The sequence below is a fragment of the Mobula hypostoma genome, chromosome 18 (genome assembly GCF_963921235.1).
Source record: "Mobula hypostoma chromosome 18, sMobHyp1.1, whole genome shotgun sequence".
NCBI lineage: Eukaryota > Metazoa > Chordata > Chondrichthyes > Myliobatiformes > Myliobatidae > Mobula > Mobula hypostoma.
In genome coordinates, this window is record NC_086114.1 from 11,965,135 (window position 1) to 11,984,662 (window position 19,528).

At 44.6% G+C, this 19,528-nt stretch overlaps 1 protein-coding gene across 4 annotated transcripts in view; it reads right to left on the bottom strand.

Moving 5' to 3' along the window:
* Positions 1-19,528, bottom strand: part of LOC134358333 (proline-serine-threonine phosphatase-interacting protein 1-like) — a 116,402-nt gene that overhangs the window by 43,854 nt on the left and 53,020 nt on the right. For all 4 annotated transcript variants that reach the window (XM_063070452.1, XM_063070454.1, XM_063070451.1 and 1 more), the window contains exons 5-8: positions 16,054-16,160; positions 13,274-13,336; positions 10,878-10,976; positions 5,072-5,117 (exon numbers count right to left, since the gene is read on the bottom strand). In XM_063070452.1, the coding sequence (XP_062926522.1) occupies positions 5,072-5,117; positions 10,878-10,976; positions 13,274-13,336; positions 16,054-16,160 (315 nt within the window). The remainder of the gene's footprint in view (positions 1-5,071; positions 5,118-10,877; positions 10,977-13,273; positions 13,337-16,053; positions 16,161-19,528) is intronic.

Genomic DNA, 19,528 nt, shown 5'->3' on the forward strand with positions numbered 1-19,528 from the left:
AGGCAGGTACATTGGGGACATTTATACAACTCTTAGATAGGCACATGGATGATAGAAAATGAGGAGCGAAGGACTAGATTGATCTTCCAGTAGGTTAAAGCGTTGGCACAATATCATGGGTTGAAGGGCTGTAGTGTTCTTCGTTCCATACACCAGCACAGCCTTTGTACCGAGAAGAAAAAGGATGTTTGAGGATGAAGACTTCTGACCTGGCTCAAAACTCAGCCTACCACCCATCTGGGCGTTTCTGACTAGACTCCCTACAGCAGGCTCTTCGCGACATTGGAAGCAAGCCAGAGGGTTGATGACTGAAGGCAGCAAGTCCGGGAGTTGAAGCCTCTGTGAATGACACATTTGGAAGTCAGAGGCCTGATGTCTGCGATTCTGGGCCAGGGACTGGAGGTTGGAAGGGAAAATGCAACCAGGCTTTTTCCAGAGGTGAGACTAGAATTAGAGGTCATGGGTTAAAGGTGAAAGGTGAAATACTTAGAGGAACATGACAGGAAACGTCTTTACTCAGAGGGTGGTGAGAATGTGGAATGAGCTGCCAGTGGATGTGGGCTTGACTTCAACATTTAAGAGAAATTTGAATAAGTACGTGGCTGGGAAGGGTAGAGAGGGCTATGGCCCAGGTACAGGTCAATGGCACTAGGCAGAACAGTTCAGCATGGACTAGATGGGCCAAAGGGCCTGTTTATCAGCTGTATTGCTCAGTGACTGTATGGAGTCATGGAGGCAGCCTGTCCTGGGCTTGAAATCCTGTGTCTGAGTGGATTAGGTAGGCAGAGAGAGAGAAAAGGGACTAGTTTTGTCTCTTTTGTTGTGTTGTTGTTGTTGTTCAGTAGAGAATGGTGGGCATGCTATGTTGGTACTGGAAATTATAGTGACACTTGCTGGCAGCCCCCAGCACATCCTTGGGTGTGTTGGTTGCTAATGCAAATGATGCATTTCACTGTTCGTTTCAGTGTACATGAAATGAATAAATGAATCTGAATCCTCAGTTTCCGGGAACAAGAAGGTCACCAGTCTATCAGGTACCACACCTCGACGGCTACAGAAAGAATTGCATTTCACATGATGTCAAAGTCAATGTCAAAGTAAATTTATTATCGAAGTATGTATATGTCAGCATATACAACCCTGAGGTTCTTTTCAAAGCTTCAAAAGGTTAATTTATTATCGAAGTATGTATCTATATACAACTTTGAGATTCATCTTCCCCAAATAACCACGCAACAAAGAAAAAGCATGAAATTCATTGAGAGAAAAACATCAAACCCAACCCCCGCACAAAAAAGAACAGCATCTCGATCGTCAACACCCGCCCAAAACCCCAGCCCCTCCCAAATGAAATGCAAAATTCATTTTCTTGCATGTATTCACAGTAGAACACAGAAATCCAATAGAGTCAATGAAAAACTACAAAGACTGACAAACAACCAGTGTGCAAAAGAAGACAAATTATGCAAAGAATTTTAAAAAATAAATAACACAAACATATCTTTTCTCCTCATGTCACTCTGAGGAAAGGAAAAAGAATGAATGACAAAATATAAAGTAGATATTAAACTTATTTTAGATTCACTTGGCAACTCTTGCTTTGGGGATTGATACGCTCAGCTGTAGGATATTGGTTCCAGACCCCCCCTACAATTGTGCATAAAACCTTTGCACTCTCAAATATTAGACATTCCTGGTCGTTCAGGTGAATAAACAAGATCCCATTGCACCACTTTGGAAAGAACAGGAAGTTCTCTTGGACTCTAACCAGCAGTCCTCCCTGGACTCACTTAAACAAAAAAATTCATTCAGCTGATGTGCAGATCACACTGTGTGAAAAATTAAACAGTTGCTGGCTCAATTAGCTAAAGCTCATTTACATTTCCAAAAATAGTTCACTCTGTGAAGCACATTGGAATAATGGTGAGATATACAACAATAACTATATACAACAAGATTGCAGGAGGCTGCAGGGGTTTGTGGACTTAGCCAGATCCATCATGGGCACAACCCTCCTCACCGTCGAGGCATCTTTCAGAGGTGGTGTCTCAAGATAGTTATAGTCATGGTCATAGTCATAGTCATACTTTATTGATCCCGGTGGAAATTGGATTTTCGTTACAGTTGCTCCATAAATAATAAATAGTAATAAAACCATAAATAGTTAAATATTAATATGTAAATTATGCCAGGAAATAAGTCCAGGACCAGCCTATTGGCTCAGGGTGTCTGACCCTCCAAGGGAGGAGTTGTAAAGTTTGATGGCCACAGGCAGGAATGACTTCCTATGATGCTCTGTGTTGCATCTCGGTGGAATGAGTCTCTGGCTGAATGTACTCCTGTGCCCAACCAGTACATTATGTAGTGGATGGGAGACATTGTCCAAGATGGCATGCAACTTCGACAGCATCCTCTTTTCAGACACCACCATCAGAGTCCAGTTCCATCCCCACAACATCACTGGCCTTACGAATGAGTTTGTTGATTCTGTTGGTGCCTGCTACTCTCAGCCTGCTGCCCCAGCACACAACAGCAAACATGATAACACTGGCCACCACAGACTTGCAGAACATCCTCAGCATTGTCCGGCAGATGTTAAAGGACCTCAGTCTCCTCAGGAAATAGAGACGGCTCTGACCCTTCTTGTAGACAGCCTCAGTGTTCTTTGACCAGTCCAGATTATTGTCAATTCATATCTCCAGGTATTTGTAATCCTCCACCATATCCACACTGACTCCCTGGATGGAAACAGGGGTCACCGGTACCTTAGCTCTCCTCAGGTCTACCACCAGTTCCTTAGTCTTTTTCACATTAAGCAGCAGATAATTCTTCTCACACCATGTGACAAAGTTTCCTACCGTAGCCCTGTACTCAGCCTCATCTCCCTTGCTGATGCATCCAACTATGGCAGAGTCATCCGAAAACTTCTGAAGATGACAAGACTCTGTGCAGTAGTTGAAGTCTGAGGTGTAAATGGTGAAGAGAAAGGGAGACAAGACAGTCCCCTGTGGAGCCCCAGTGCTGCTGATCACTCTGTCGGACACACAGTGTTGCAAGCACACGTACTGTGGCCTGCCAGTCAGGTAATCAAGAATCCATGACACCAGGAAAGCATCCACCTGCATCGCTGTCAGCTTCTCCCCCAGCAGAGCAGGGCAGATGGTGTTGAACGCACTGGAGAAGTCAAAAAACATGACCCTCACAGTGCTCACTGGCTTGATGGAGGCATTCTTCACTGGAGCAACACAGGCACACACACACACACAATGCTAGAGAACTCAGCAGGTCAGGCAGCATCTATGGGTCTTGGCCTAAAATGTTGACTGTTTATTCCCCTCCATAGATGTTGCCTGACCTGCTGAGTTCCTCCAGTGTCTTGTGTGTGTTGCTCTGGATTTCCAACATCTGCAAATCTCTTGTGATTTTATTCATCATTAAAGACCCTCACCATCCTGAAGATGCACTCTTCTGATTATTACCAACAAGAAGGAAGTACCGGAGCCTGATGAACCACATTCAACAAATCAGGAACAGCTTTTCCCCCTCTGCCATCAGATTACTGAATGCTCCATGAACACAAACTTGTTTTTCTTTTGATACAATTTATTTTTGAAAATTTTAGCATTTTATATCTTTGCTCTGTAATGCTGCAGCAAAGCAATAAATTTCACATCACATAAGTCAGTGATAAAAACCCATTTCTGATTTTAAGTTTCTGAATAAATGGAGGCTTTTTTTTATATGTGACTTGTTGTAATCACACCATATGTCTCTGATGTCAATTTACAAGGTGCATGTTAACTACAAAAGGTATGCTCAGTGCTGAAGTCTCCATGGTTCAAAAGTAGTCTTTTCAATGGGATGCAGATATAGATCAGAAATGTATAAGACACATCTCTAAACTTACATTTTAGCTTTGCATAGTTAAAGAATAAAGGGACAGAGTGTTATCAAGATTAGGTTTTCATTGGTGACAACCTTAAGGGCGTACATGCACAAATCTTTATTTTGTAACAGAAAAAGAAGTTTGAGCACGTGCCAAAGTGTTTCATACCACCTTTCTGCCAGCCATTACTCACGTTATCTCGTCAGTGAAAACCAAGAAAAAAATCTACAAATGTCAGAACTCTGAAGTAAAAACAAGAAATGCTCAGCAGACTCTGCTGAAAGCGAAACGGAGTTAGCTGTTTCTGATGAGAGAGAGAATGAGAGAGAGAAAGAAAAAAAGTGTTTTTAAAGCTGCAGACAACTCTGTACAAAGTTATACCTTTAGTACATTTGAAAAGTTGACAACACTTCAAAAAGAACCACAAGTCACTTAAAAGTTGAGGACCAACAGGAACTTTATAGATAAAAGTCTATTGACCTTAGCGACAGTGGCTTAAGAACAAAGCCACATATAAAAGATTAAACAGTGCTGGAGGACCATGCAGACAGGCTGAGTAAACAAAGCAATTTAATTGTTTAAAGCAACACACATCAAAGTTGCTGGTGAATGCAGCAGGCCAGGCAGCATCTGTAGGAAGAGGTGCAGTCGACGTTTCAGGCCGAGACCCTTCGTCAGGACTGCCTGGCCTGCTGCGTTCACCAGCAACTTTGATGTGTGTTGCTTGAATTTCCAGCATCTGCAGAATTCCTGTTAATTGTTTAAAGCACTTCACTTTGTCCTACCAGCTTTCTTTCAGTCACACTCACTGCTAAAGTGCCATGTAAATCAATTAAAGGCATATTTCAGTTTTTCAAATGCAGCTTTAAACTCCTTCCATTAAACCCTTTTAGAGACAAAATGGCAGAAACTAGAACTTAAAATGGAATATTTTAATAATAAATTAAGCATCAGGAGCCCAGTGTGTAGACAAAAGGTCTGGTACTGCACAAGATAGAAATGTACACTTAGGAAAATGTTGGGGTTTTACTCAGGAGAGCTTGGCAATGGCACGGGCAATATGCTGTAACATGGTGACTGGGGCCAGGGAGGGGTAATGGTGCAATGCAGTCTGGGCAAGCAGCCCATGGCCAATTTAATCCCATGCTCTGTACAAAAACTATGAGAGGCTCACGGTGGACATACCTGCGTCACCCACGGCGTCTTGAGACTGTCTGGCTTTGTTCTGGCTCTGTGGAGCAAACACAAACGCTGTTTCATTACCAGCACTGATGTTTGATACAATACAAGACCAGACCAGAGTTGATTGCTTAATATTGCTGACTTTACACTCTCACTGATCACTAAACTATTCAAGTTCAGGAGGCAGCCTCACCGGGTTTATCCCTGTTCTTACCCAGCATTCAGGAACCAGGTTCAGGAACAATTATTACGCTACAGCCATCAGGCTCCTGAACCAGTGTGGATAACTTCACTCACCTCAACTCTGAGCTGATTCCACAACCTATGGACTCACTTTCAGGGATTCTACAACCTATGCTCTCGGTATTATTTATTTATTTAACATAATTTATTTTGTATTTGCACAGATTGTCTTTTTTTGCACATTGGCTACTTGTCAGTGTTTGTTTCTGTGTAGATTTCCATTATTTTCTATAGCATTGCTGTGTTCTTCTGTGAATGTCTGCAAGAAGATAAATCTCAGCATAATATATGGTGACATACGTATACTTTCATAATAAATTTACTTTGATCATTCACACTGACACAGCTCCCTATTGGAATCACATGAAGCCATTGCTATCCACAACTATTCTGTTCCTTCAGATCTGGCTTCATGATAACCGAACCAGGATTGGGCAGCAGAAAACAGATGATGGTATCCAGCTTAGTACCTCAGCTGTGCAGCGCCTGCGCAAACAGAGCCCTCAAGGGAGATCCTGTAGTCCCTGAGCTCTGTGCATCGTTCCAGGCCTGACATCATTTTGTGGTTGTGTGGGCTGAACTTGACAATGTTCAGGAATCACAGGTGAAAAATATCTCTGAGTCCAGATGGCACTGAGACACTCGTGGGCACACACAGGGGAGGCTGAGTGAGACGAGAGTCTATGCGCAAAGTGTTTAACACAAGCAGAGACAACAGGTACATTCCCAGAGCTGTGGGCACAGAGGATGCGGTTATCTCTGTACGTCACCATTTTAAACACTTTGCACATACCATCCCGAGATATCAGCTTAGATCAGAAATGAACAATTGCATAGATTAATCTCTGCCCCCTCGAATGAGTGCCTGAGGATTTTTTTAAAAACCATTTCTGCCTTTTCAACCTGCCCAATACCACCAAGAGGACCACAACCTTGTCGTAGGGTTTGGAGGCTTGCATGCCTCAAAGACCCGGAAGGTTACGGTACATTTGGCTGGAGTCAGGGCTTTATGCTTTGGCTCTTGGTAGGGTCACCCATGACAAACAGGTCAAAGGGTAGCGGACAGACCAAGGGTGGTCGACCAGTCCTCCAGGTTTGGGGGTTCAGCTGATAACCGTGAATGGTAAAAGAAAATTGTTAGAGAAACAGCAATGAAGAATAAATCTGCATCTAAGTGTGATGGTATTCCTGAGACTCTGCCTGGAACTTGCACGACTGACAGTAGTGAAACCCGAGAGAAAACTACCGACGTGACGAAGGAACCCCTGAACCCTGCCCGAGATGGAAGACCTGCGTTACATTAGATGCTCTTTGGCCTTCACTGCTGCCCTAAGCACCAACGTCATAGTAGGCAGTAAGAATAGTGTCCTGCCTAATAATTTCATTTAATATAAAATATGTTGGATTGGAGGGTAAAGTTGTTATTTTTCTCCTAGTTTAATCTTTTCTATGGTTGCTTGTATTTTTATGTAACCATCCGTATACGTATAATTGTTCAACATACAATACAAGCCCTTTAGCCCACAATGTTGTGCCAACTCGTTAACCTGCTCTAAGATCATTCTAACCCTTGCCCCCCATGTAGCCCTCCATTTTTCTTTCATCCATGTGCCTATCTAATAGTCTCTTAAATGTCCCTAATGTGCCTGCCTCTACCACCCCTCGCCCCCATCGACAGCAAATTCCACGCCCCCACTTACGTGAATTTTCCAATATTGTAGGTATAGCTAATTCTGTATTTTCTAGAGGCTTCTCAGTTTTTCTGCAGCAGATAGCGCGCTTTTTGAATCCAGCTATTTTATAGATTAGTTGCTGTCACCAGAATACTGTTTTCTTTTCAGTCAGAGCTAGTTTTTGTAGAAGACGGCCGTGACTTTTTTTGTTCTTTTTCTTTGTTTGTTCTTTGATCTTGTAATACTCAATAAACAGCAGTGAGCAGCGAATTCTGTGCCTCATTCTTCATTTCTGAAGAGCCTCTGGTTCACAAAGTCATCAGGATCCAACAAGTACTTAGTAACTTTGCTCGGAGGTCTGGTGAGCTTCTATGGTCAGGGGCTGCTAGTGTGATCAGACACACGGAACACATTGCCTTGGGTTGGAAAAGGCCAGATTCATACGGTTTAGAAATCGGCCTGATTACTTATATATTCATTTATGGGATGCGGGCATCACCAGCTAAGCCAGCAGCACTGGGGCTCCACAGGGGACTGTCTTGTCTCCGTTTCTCTTCACCATTTACACCTCGGACTTCAACTACTGCACAGAGTCTTGTCATCTTCAGAAGTTTTCGGATGACTCTGCCATAGTTAGATGCATCAGCAAGGGAGATGAGGCTGAGTACAGGGCTACGGTAGGAAACTTTGTCACATGGTGTGAGCAGAATTATCTGCAGCTTAATGTGAAAAAGACTAAGGAGCTGGTGGTAGACCTGAGGAGAGCTAAGGTACCAGTGACCCCTGTTTCCATTCAGGGGGTCAGTGTGGACGTGGTGGAGGTTTACAAATACCTGGGGATACGAATTGACAATAAACTGGACTGGTCAAAGAACACTGAGGCTGTCTACAAGAAGGGTCAGAGCCGTCTCTACTTCTTGAGGAGACTGAGGTCCTTTAACATCTGCCGGACAATGCTGAGGATGTTCTACGAGTCTGTGGTGGCCAGTGCTATCATGTTTGCTGTTATGTGCTGGGGCAGCTGGCTGAGGGTAGCAGACACCAACAGAATCAACAAACTCATTCGTAAGGCTAGTGATGTTGTGGGGATGGAACTGGACTCTCTGACGGTGGTGTCTGAAAAGAGGATGCTGTCGAAGTTGCATGCCATCTTGGACAATGTCTCCCATCCACTACATAATGTACTGGTTGGGCACAGGAGTACATTCAGCCAGAGACTCATTCCACCGAGATGCAACACAGAGCGTCATAGGAAGTCATTCCTGCCTGTGGCCATCAAACTTTACAACTCCTCCCTTGGAGGGTCAGACACCCTGAGCCAATAGGCTGGTCCTGGACTTATTTCATAATTTACTGGCATAATTTACATATTACTATTTAACTATTTATGGTTCTACTACTATTTATTATTTATGGTGCAACTGTAACGAAAACCAATTTCCCCGGGATCAATAAAGTATGACTATGACTATGACTGTGACTATTTATTGCCCATCCCTAGTTACCCTTGAGAAGGTGGTGATGAACTGCCTTCTTGAACCGCTGCAGTCCCTGAGGTGTAGGTACACCCACAGTGCTGTTAGGGAAGGAATTCCATGATTTTGACCCAGCGACAATGAAGGAAGGGCGATACGTTTCCGAGTCAGAATGGTCTGTGACTTGGAGGGGCATTTCCAAGTAGTGGCGTTCCCGGCTTCCGGCCATTCTCGTCCTTCTTGATCTAAATGGTAGTGGTCGTGGGTCTGGAAGGTGCTGCCTTAGGAACTTTGGTGTGTTGTTGCAGTGCATCTTGTAGATAGTACACACTGCTGCAACTGTTCGTCGATGGTGGAGGGATCGGATGCTTGTGGAAGGGGTATCAATCAAGTGGGCTGCCTTGTACTGGATGGTGTCAAGCTGCTTGAGTGTTGATGGAGCTGCACTCATCCAGATGAGTGGTGAGTATTCCATTACACTCCTGACCTGAGCCTTGTAGAGAAAGGGAAAGGGAGACTGTCTTGTAGATGGTGGACAGGCTTTGGGAAGGCAGGAGGTGAGTTACACACCACAGGGTTCCTAGCCTTTGACCTGCTCTGGTAGCCATGGGGTTAATATGGCTAGACCAGTTCATTTTAACAGAAGTAATTAACCCTTGCAAGTGAACTCGGAGCAAAATTCAAAGCTCTGGAAGACATGAGGAGAGAGGAAGATAGATGAGAGGAGGCAGAGACAGAGTGCAAAGGGTGGGGAGGAGGAAGCGACAGACAGCGAGGAGAGGAAAGCTGTGGTGGGGAGACAGGGAGAGAGAGGCTTGGGGAGGGATGGGGATGCAGTTGCCAGAGAAAGGATGGTGGGGAGGGGGACAGACAGAGACAGAACAGAGAGAATGTGAGAAGCGGACAGAGAGGCAATAAATGAGGGGGGTGCTGGTAAGATTTCCATTACATCACTAACTAAAGACTGTGGTCTAGAGACCTATGTATTGTACTATCTCTCTCTACCATTTCCGCCAAGACGTTTAATTTAGAAACATTTCAGCTACATTTTGGCTAAGTGCGGTAATCTGCTCACAATTGAGTAAGTGAAATATTGTCCTTCCCTCTGTCTAAGTGGTGCAGAAGTTGGCGACTGGTCCGGATGCTCGTACAGAGCTACATTTGGCTCGAGCACCATAAGACGAGAGAAATTGCTGTTCTATTTCCAGGGTGTCCGTTGGCCCCCGCTGCAATGTGTCTGCGTGCACATCGTATCAGGCTCCGAAAGACAGAAACATCCATTAGAAGTCACTAAATCAGGATGTGCTAGAAACCCTTAGCATTTTTGGAAGAAGAAGCAGTTTGTATGATTAACCCCCTTAACCCCTTATTATGACATTTGGTCTCATCCTATCATAGATATTCCCTTTGTTCTGTACATCCCTTTCCCACTGACAGCCAACACCCTTTCTAAATTCAGAAGGGTTCTGAACCTGAAACATCAACTGCTTTCTCCCTCTACAGATGCTGCCTGACCTTCAGAGTGTTTCCAGCATCTGAAGTTTTTCTTAAACTTTCCTTTGCAGTCGCAACATTGCGTGCTCTGACTAGGGTCAGGGTCCATGATAAAACACAAGTCTACAAACACAAGAGGGAAAACTAGAAATAGTGCATATTGTTCACCTGCTGACCCTTCAGTTACTGCCTGTTTCTCTAGGAAAGAAGAAAAAGAGGAGCGATTCACACCTCTGGGCCTGTGGTCAGTGGAGTTCAGAAGCAGTGGTGGTGACATGGTAGGGAGGTGGGTGAAATTATGTTCAAACCTACTGAACACTGAAAGGCCCGAATACAGTGGACGAGGAGAGGATCTTTCTACTAGTAGGAGAGTCCAGGATTTGAGGGTACATCTTCAGAATAAAGGGACAACCCTTTAGAACTGAGATGAGGAGGAATTTCTTCAACCAGAGGTGGAGAACCTGTGGAATTCGTTGCCGTGGAAGCCAAGTCTTTGGGTGTATTTGAAGCAGAGATTGATAGGTCTTGATTGGTAAGGCAATAACATTCAAGAATGAGGGTGAGGAAAAAGGATCAAAGGTTGAATAATGAAGCAGACTTGATAGCTCAATTCCACTCCTGTATTTTATGGTCTTAAGACCAGGGCATGCAAGCAGAGAGTCAAAGTTCTCAAGGCACTCAACAAAAAAACAGCACATTGGCCCAAAGGAACACAATAAAAATATTCACTCGGTCCGGTTTTTATATTATATGTCTATACAGCTCATGGAATGCCGAGGACAGCAAGATGATACATTGACGGGAAATGCAAAAGGAAATTTTAAGAGAAGAGCCTTCAAGTGAAAGGAAAAATATATTATTATTCAAAAGTGGGAAATAATGTAGAGGGAATATTTAAGGGTTGTAATCTACAGTGTCTCGTACCTTTTCCATTTGCTTTGGGTTTCCGATGGAGTTTGCACGCTCTGACATACGCTCCGCCTCGTCTGCCTCTCGGCACTTCTGCTCGTAATATTTCTTTGACTGGAAGATGAGAAAGCACACCAGGAGACAAACCACTAGAACACCTGCACGAGGCTAAATGCACCATTTCATTCATGTTAAATATTAATAGGAGATTAAACTTCCCAAATGGCTCCGCGTGGGAGCCCGATGAAAGACTAGAAGATCCCCTGGATACTTTGAGATAGAGGTCAGGGCCTAGGCAAGTTGGGGAGATTCTCGCTCTGACTCCCAGCTCCAAACCCCACTGCAGTCAAATATTAAGGAGGAGACTGCAATTTATCCGCTGCAGCAACAGAGAGAGATTACGGGCGCCATGGTAACATACCGATTAGTGCAATGCTATTACAGCTTGGGGTATCGGAGGTCAGAGTTCACTTCTGACATCATCTGTAAGGAGTTTGTACATCCTCCCAGCGTCTGCATGGGTTTCCTCCGGGTGCTCTGGTTTCCTCCCACAGTCCAAAGATGTACCAGTTAGTAGGCTAATTGGTCATTGTAAATTGTCCCGTGATCAGGCTAGGGTTAAATCAGTGGGTTCCTGGTGGTGCAGATCAAAGGGCCAGAAGGGTCTATCACACGCTGTATCTCTAAATAAAATAAATAACTAGATTACAGTACAGGAGGTGGCTTTTCTGCCCGTCGAGCACATGCCGGCTCAATCAAGGACATCAGCAACACACACAAAATGCTGGTGGAACTCAGCAGGTCAAGTAGCATCTCAGGAGAGGAATAAACAGTCAAAATGTTGGGCCAATATCAGAACTGGAAAGGAGAGGGGAAGATGCCAGAATAAGGTGGCGGGCGAGGGGAAGGAGTTCGAACTGGCAGATGATAGGTGAAGCCAAGTGAGGGGGAAGATGGGTGGGAGAGGGAGGGGGGGTGAAGTGAAGAGTCGGGAGGTGATAGGTCGAAAAGGTAACGTGCTGAAGAAGGAATCTGATAGGAGAGGAGAGTGGACCATGGTGAAAGGGATGGAGGAGTGCCACCATAGGGAGGCAATAGAAGAGGTTGGATGGGGTAAGAATGGAGCTAGACTAAAAGGCCTCATCCCAAAACATAAATTATTTATTCCTCTCCACAGATGCCGCCTGACCTGCTGAGTTCCTCCAGCATTTTGTGTGATACTCTAGATTTCCAGTGTCCACAGAACCTCTTGTAATTAGGTGTTCAATCAATCTCAATCCTGCCAGCTTCACTCCACATTAACTTGCTGCTTTTCTGGGTACTGCCTTTCATTCCAAAGTTTACTAACGGACTCCCCTGAAGCCTAACCATGTCAGAGAGCAGCTGTCAGTCCAATGTTGCTGTGCCACAGTTCTGAACTCACACACCCAATCAGATGAAGATATTAGATTTCCTTCCCCGAAGGTCATTAGTAAACCAGATGGATTTTTAAACGAGAAATTAGCAGTTTTGTGGCCCCTTTACTGATACCAGATTTTGGATCCACATGCATTTGATCAACAATTTAATTAAATAGATGTCATGCCGGGATTCGAACTGATGATCTCTGTATTTCTAGTCCAGTACACAACCACTGCCCTACCATTTTCCACCACAGCCGTTCTTCAGGTTATTTAACTTGCTGCTTTGTTCCAGGTTACTTGGGTAATGTAAAGGATGTTGGTGTCACTGGATATGGTCACCAGCTTCTACAACTAAAAGGGAAATTGTTTGGAGAAAGGAGTAAACACAAAAGATTCTGCAGATGCTGGAAATCCAGAGCAATGCACAAAATGCTGGAGGAACTCAGCAGGGCTTGGATCCAAACATCAAGAGATGCTGTCTGACCTGCTGACTTTATCTAGCATTTTGTGTGTGTTACTTTGAAGAAAAGAGTCCCTCCCGCTCGCCCAGGTTTACCCCATCTTACAGCAGAGGTAGTAACCATTTGTATCATTGAAAAGCTTCCACATTAAAACTTCCACTCCACTCTTTTCATAGAAAAAATAATTTCCTCATTACAGAAAGAATTCTTTAGTTATTTTTATTGAGATACCGAACAGAAAAGGACCTTCCAGCACTTCGAGCTTCGCCGCCCAGCAATCCTAGCCTAATCACTGTAGGATTTACAATGACCAATGAACCTACCAACTGGTACATCGTCAGACCATGGGAGGAAACTGGAGCACTGGGAGGAAACCCACACAGTCACAGGGAGAGCACACAAAGTCCTCACAAACTGCAGTAGGAATTGAACCCGGGTCACTGTTTCTGCGGTATTCATAGGTGCCACTATAATTATTGGTCAGGTTTGAAGACCATCGACCATGGACAGAATTCAGTTTGGCAATGTTCTTACAATTCTAGCTTACCTCTATGGTTTTTTTGTACAAGGCCACCTTACTCTTCTGTATGCGCTCCATAGAAATTTCAAACTGTTGGGAAAGATGAGCTGATGTTCAAAGAGTTTATACAAAAACCTAAACACTAGACAAATAGTATCAATTACTGAAACACAGGTAGAGGAACACATGGATATCCAATGCCGTCAGAACCTGGTGATCTTTGAACTTTGTCATTGCTCATGGATTTTTAGTCTGTACAGTTATGCAAACACAAGGACTGTGTGTCTGCTTCCTTTTTGTGATTTGCCATCGCTACAGTATATGTATTCGGTCTAGACCTGAGAATGAGAGAGCCAGCTGTGGCTGAGGTACCTTTCTCTGAAGAGGCCGGCACAGTCTGTGGAGCCTCAGCCTCACAGCACCAGAAACCCGGGTTCAATCCTGACCTCGGGCTCCATCTGCACTCTCTCCTCGTGACGGCAAGGCCTTTGATCATCCCCTCTCATCCCAAAATCATGTGGATCAGTCGGTCAACTGACCACTTTAAATCGACATTACTCTGAAAGTGAGTTGTTGAATCTGGGGGAATTGATAAGAATGTGGGACAAAAAAAAGGATTGAAGTAAATGGGTGCTTGATGGTTGGGGTGGACTCAGTGGGAAGAAGAGTCTGTATCTCTCTATGACTTCCCGATCAGTAAGGTCACCCTCTCAAATGCAAGCTATTGAGTAGATTAGACTAATTTTCCAGCAGAGCTCGGTCTGCAATTTTCAGAGAACATTTTTTGAAGGTAGTGATTCAAGGTCCTTTACCTCCTCGAAAGACCTGTGCCAATTGGCCATTCTTCATTTATTGAGCTAGCAAACAGCCTATTGATTGGACATCACAGAGCAGTGGGCCTCACAGTGGAAGCCAATCATGGGAAGACTGCTCTTGATCATTTCCTATTGATTTCTCCTTCAAAGGGCATTTAGGGAGATCACGATCAGACCATTTGCCCCTGTGAGTGGAATGTTGATCCTTCCTCTCAGTGGAAGTTACCTGCAGTTGACTAATGACTTAACGCCCGAATCCTAGCAAGAGGTGGTAGCTGGGGATTTTGTAGAGGAAGATACAGTAAGTAAAAGAAAAATCAAGGCAGTAGACAAAATACTACCAAAAATGAATAACTTGTACCGTTCCCAAACAAGCCGTACTTGGGCTACAAGGAGCTAAGAAGTTTACATAATGTAAAATTAAATTGTTTTGATAGAAGTATACATAATTATGAGGGGTAAATGCAGGGTAAATGCAAAAAGGCTTTTTCCACTGAGGTGGGTGAGACTTGAACTGGAGATCATAGGTTAAGCGTGAAAGGTGAAATGTCACTCAGAGGAAGGTCTGTGACTGGAACAAATTGCTATCTGTAGTGGTGGATGCGGGTTTGATTTCAACATTTAAAAGAAGTTTGGATAAGTACATGGATGAGAGGGATGGGGGGGTTGCTATCTTTGGTCCAGGTGGGGAGGCAGTTTAATAGCTCAGCACAGACTAGACGGGCTGAAGGGCCCATTTCTGTGCTCTAGCATTTTATGACTGTAAATTTCACTTTTCTAGAATAGAAACACACTGTACAGTTCAGCTAATTTCCCCTTGCATTGACCAACTGCAATTTTAACACTTTGCTGATAGTCGATGAAGAGGTGAGAAATTCAGATGGGTATATTGTAGGAGGGGTCTGATGGCCTATGGTTTGGGTACTGATCGAGGAGACTAGGCAGATTAATGGTTCAGAACAGACTAGATGGGCTGAAGTGCCTGTTTTTGGGCTGTAGTGTTCTATGACTGTGAAGATTTTGCATTAGTTTATATCAATTGGAATGTAAAGGTTAATTAAGTCATAAGTAATTGGACCAGGCTGCACTCTGTACAGACACAATGGAACACCATCGGACCGGGCCGCACTCTACACAGACACAATGGAACACCATCGGACCGGACCGCAGTCTACACAGACACAATGGAACACCATCGGACTGGACTGCAGTCTACACAGACACAATGGAACACCATCGGACCGGACCGCACTCTACACAGACACAATGGAACACCATCGGACCGGACCGCACTCTGTACAGACACAATGGAACACCATTGGACCGGACCGCACTCTGTACAGACACAATGGAACACCATTGAACCAGACTGCACTCTGTACAGACACAATGGAACACCATCGGACCAGACCGCACTCTGTACAGACACAATGGAACACCATTGAACCAGGCCGCAGTCTACACAGACACAATGGAACACCATTGAACCAGGCCGCACTCTGTACAGACACAATGGAACACCATTGGACCGGACCGCACTCTGTACAGACACAATGGAACACCATCGGACCGGACCGCACTCTGTACAGACACAATGGAACACCATCAGACCGGACCACACTCTGTACAGACACAATGGAACACCATCGGACCGGACCGCACTCTGTACAGACACAATGGAACACCATCGGACCGGACCGCACTCTGTACAGACACAATGGAACACCATCGGACCGGACCGCACTCTGTACAGACACAATGGAACACCATCGGACCGGACCGCACTCTGTACAGACACAATGGAACACCATCGGACTGGACCGCACTCTGTACAGACACAATGGAACACCATCGGACCGGACCGCACTCTGTACAGACATAATGGAACACCATCGGACCAGACTGCACTCTGTACAGACATTGCCTAGCTCACAGTCGTTACAGGAGCAGTATTACTTCATGTCCAAGTCTTCACCTATCATCAGTTTTTACCTTCTTCCGCGTTTCCTTCTGCCTCTCCCGGAAATCCTCTAGTCTCTTTGCCTCCTCTTTCAGCTCAGCGCCCAGCTGAATGTGTAGGTTCCCCACATTTTCCAGCTCTGGAAAGCGCAACAAGCGGACTTAGTGTAATTTCATTCTTAGTTTCTTTCACCCACATCAACACCAGCTTTTCAATAAGATTACCTTTTGTCCGCGATTACCTTTGTGTTCAGAGGTTGGAGGTAGCATGTGTACAGATACGACTGAGGGAAGGAATATGTTATATGTGTGGGACAGAATTGGGTAGATCAGTGCCCATGTAAACTTCACAGCCCAAGCTCGATCACGGAATTTATAAAGGAATCAGCGGGTCTGGCAGTATCTATGGAGGGAAATGGATCGTCGACGTGTCAGGCAGAGATCCGGACAAAACGTTGACTGTCCATTTCCCTCTACAGACGCCGCCTGACCTGCAGAGTTTCTCCAGCAGTTTGCGCATGTTTCCGGATTGTAGCGTCTGCGGTCACTTGTGTCTCCACTTCTGATCACGGCATGTTGAGTTAAGCCAGGGTGAGGTGGCAGTGGCGGGGGTGGTGTGGGTGGGGGTTTGCTCTCCATTCCCTGCTTGGAATTTGCTTTCACTCGATTGGAAGTACATCGCCGCACCAGTTGTAGCAACTCGGGACTCAGTTTCCCACCGATTATTTTTATTTGTTTATTTAGAGATACAGCACCAAACAGACCAGTCCAGTCCAACGAATCACACCGCCCAACAACCCACCAATTTTACACTGGCCTAGTCATAGGAGAATTTACATTGGCCAATTAGCCTACTAACCAGTAGGTCTTCGGAATGTGGGAGGGAACGCAAGTACCCAGGGGAAATCCACACAGTTCATGGCATGAATGTGCCAACTCCTTACAGATGACACCTGCACTCAACTGCGAACTGGAATAGCATCGATGCCCTGTTGTGTGGAGTGGTGTGAAGTGCTTGAAGTGCACTTGGAGAGGGTGGAAAAATTCCAAGTTTTAACTAACTTTTGGTTTAACTAACTAATCACAGGGTGCCGACTCTATTAGAAAGGGCCATTAAGCAAGCTGATGCACAGAAAATTAACAGAAATAAAATGATGGTGAGGAAAAAAATCGAATGGTAATTTAAATAAATGGTGAGATAACTTATCTGGGGAAGACCAAATATGCATGGACAAGGTTAATAACAATGATGGTAGGAAGAGATCTTGGTTATAAAAGTGGGCGGCAAGCTAGTGTAACATTTAGAATCCCTGTCGTTACAGATCACAAACCAAGCCAGAAACCTTGGTATTGTGATGGACTCCAACTTCAACTGCGACATTAAGACGATTACAAAGCCAGCCTACTACCATTTTTAAAATATAGCGAGAGTTAAAGGGCTTATCTCTCAGCAAGATTTTGAAAAATTTGTCCATGCATTTATTTTTAGAAGGTTTGACTACTGTAATGGTGTTTTCACAGGTCCCTGTAAAAAAAAAATCTCTCGGACAGCTGCAGCTCATTCAGGATGCTGCTGCTCAAGTCGTCACTAAGACCAAGCCCAAGATCACTCCAGTTCTCAGAATACTACGCTGGCTTCCTGTACATCAGAGGATTGACTTTAAAATATTACTTCTGGTTTATAAAGCATTGAATGGTCTGGGGCCAAAATACATCTCCGATCTCTTGGTGCATTATGAACCTTCCTGAGCTCTCAGGTCATCTGGGGCGAGTCTGCTTACCGTCCCCAGGGTCAAAACTAAACACAGTGAAGCAGCTTTTAGTTACTATGCTCCACATATCTGGAATAATCTTCCAGAGGATCTGAAGTCTGCCCCAACTTTAAGCTCTTCTAAATCAAGGACTAAAACTTCTCTTTTTGCTATAGCTTTTAATTAGAATCTTCTGCACTGTAACTTCTATTTATCATATCTATTTTTGTGTGATTTAATTCTCTTATATATTGTCTGAAATTTGATACTTGATTTTTATATCTTCTTCACTTTGAACTGCCTTGTGTTTGAAAAGTGCTATATAAATTAACTGCTTGCTTGCTTAACATGATAACTACCCTAATACTAATTCAGAGCCAGCAACACAGGCTCAGTTTTGCCTCTGTCTTCAGGAGTTGCATCCTCCCCCATTATCACATGGGTTTCCTCTGGGTGCTCTGGTTTTCTCTCACATCCCAATGATGTGCAAGGTAGGAGGGTACTTTGGGCCCTGTGAATTGCACCCGTAGTGTGTGGATGAGGGTTAGAATCGGGAGGACTTGATGGGAATATGGGGGGAATGGAATGGAGACTGGTATAAATAGACGCTTGGTAGTTGGCACAGACTCGTAGGCAGTCTCTCCCTCTCTTGAGGCCATTCAGCCCCTTGTTTCTGCTCTCCCACTCAATCAGGGCAGATCTTTGGCATGGCACGGTAGTGGTGCTGTTAGCGCGACACTATTCAAGGCCGTCGGCACAGGTTCAATCCCCAGGACTGTCTGTAAGGAATTTGTATGTTTTCCCCATGTGCATGTGGGGCTCTTCCAGGTGCTCTGGTTTCCTCTGACATTCCAAACTTACGTAGGTTGGTAGGTTAATTGGGCAGTGTGGGCTCACTGGGCAGGAAGGGCCGGTTACTGTGTTGTGCCCCTAGATAAAAACAATGTCATTAAAAGACTAACGTTTCAAACTGTGGATGGCATAACATGGTGATAATATAGTCATTAAATCACACACGATTGCTGCATGTTTGCACAGAGAGAGAGAGAGATAATCAAGAAAAATGTGGTGTTGAATCTACTGCATACAGCAGCAGACTTTTCCAGCTCCCTATGTCCAGATCCCAGCATCCCAAGGCTTGGATGATGCTAGGATTCAAGCTCATCATTTGTAACTTCCTGAACACCAGAGATATGAACACTGAAGCAGTAGCCGTATCCACATCCCCTGGTGCTGAAACCAACTGAGTAATTGTATGGACAACAAAGCCAATTTAACACCTTGTTTGTAAGGAGTTTTACTACATCACATGCTAGTTTAGTTTGCTTGATTCATTTCCTTAATATTTATTCGGTATAGTGTGGAACAGGCCCTTGCATTGCAGCAACGCACCTATTTAATACTAACCTAATCACAGGACAATTGACCCACTAATTGGTACGTCTTTGTACTGTAGGAGGAAACACAGCGGTCATGGGGAGAACGTACAAGCTCCTTACAGACGGCGCTGGGAGTGAACTCTGAACTCTGGAAAGCCTTGAGCTGTAAAAGCATTGTGCTAACCGTCATGCTATCGTGATTGTGGCAGCTCTCTTGTTTCAGACGGTGGTCCATATCAGACATCCCACCCTGTAAAAACTCACTTCAGGGAGGTAGCACCATCGATTTGCGGGAGACTCCCGGAACTTCCGGGAGAGGTGGGATGTCTGCAATAGAGTAGCTCCTTAGCAGCTGGCCAGCTAGTTTAAATAACGTTA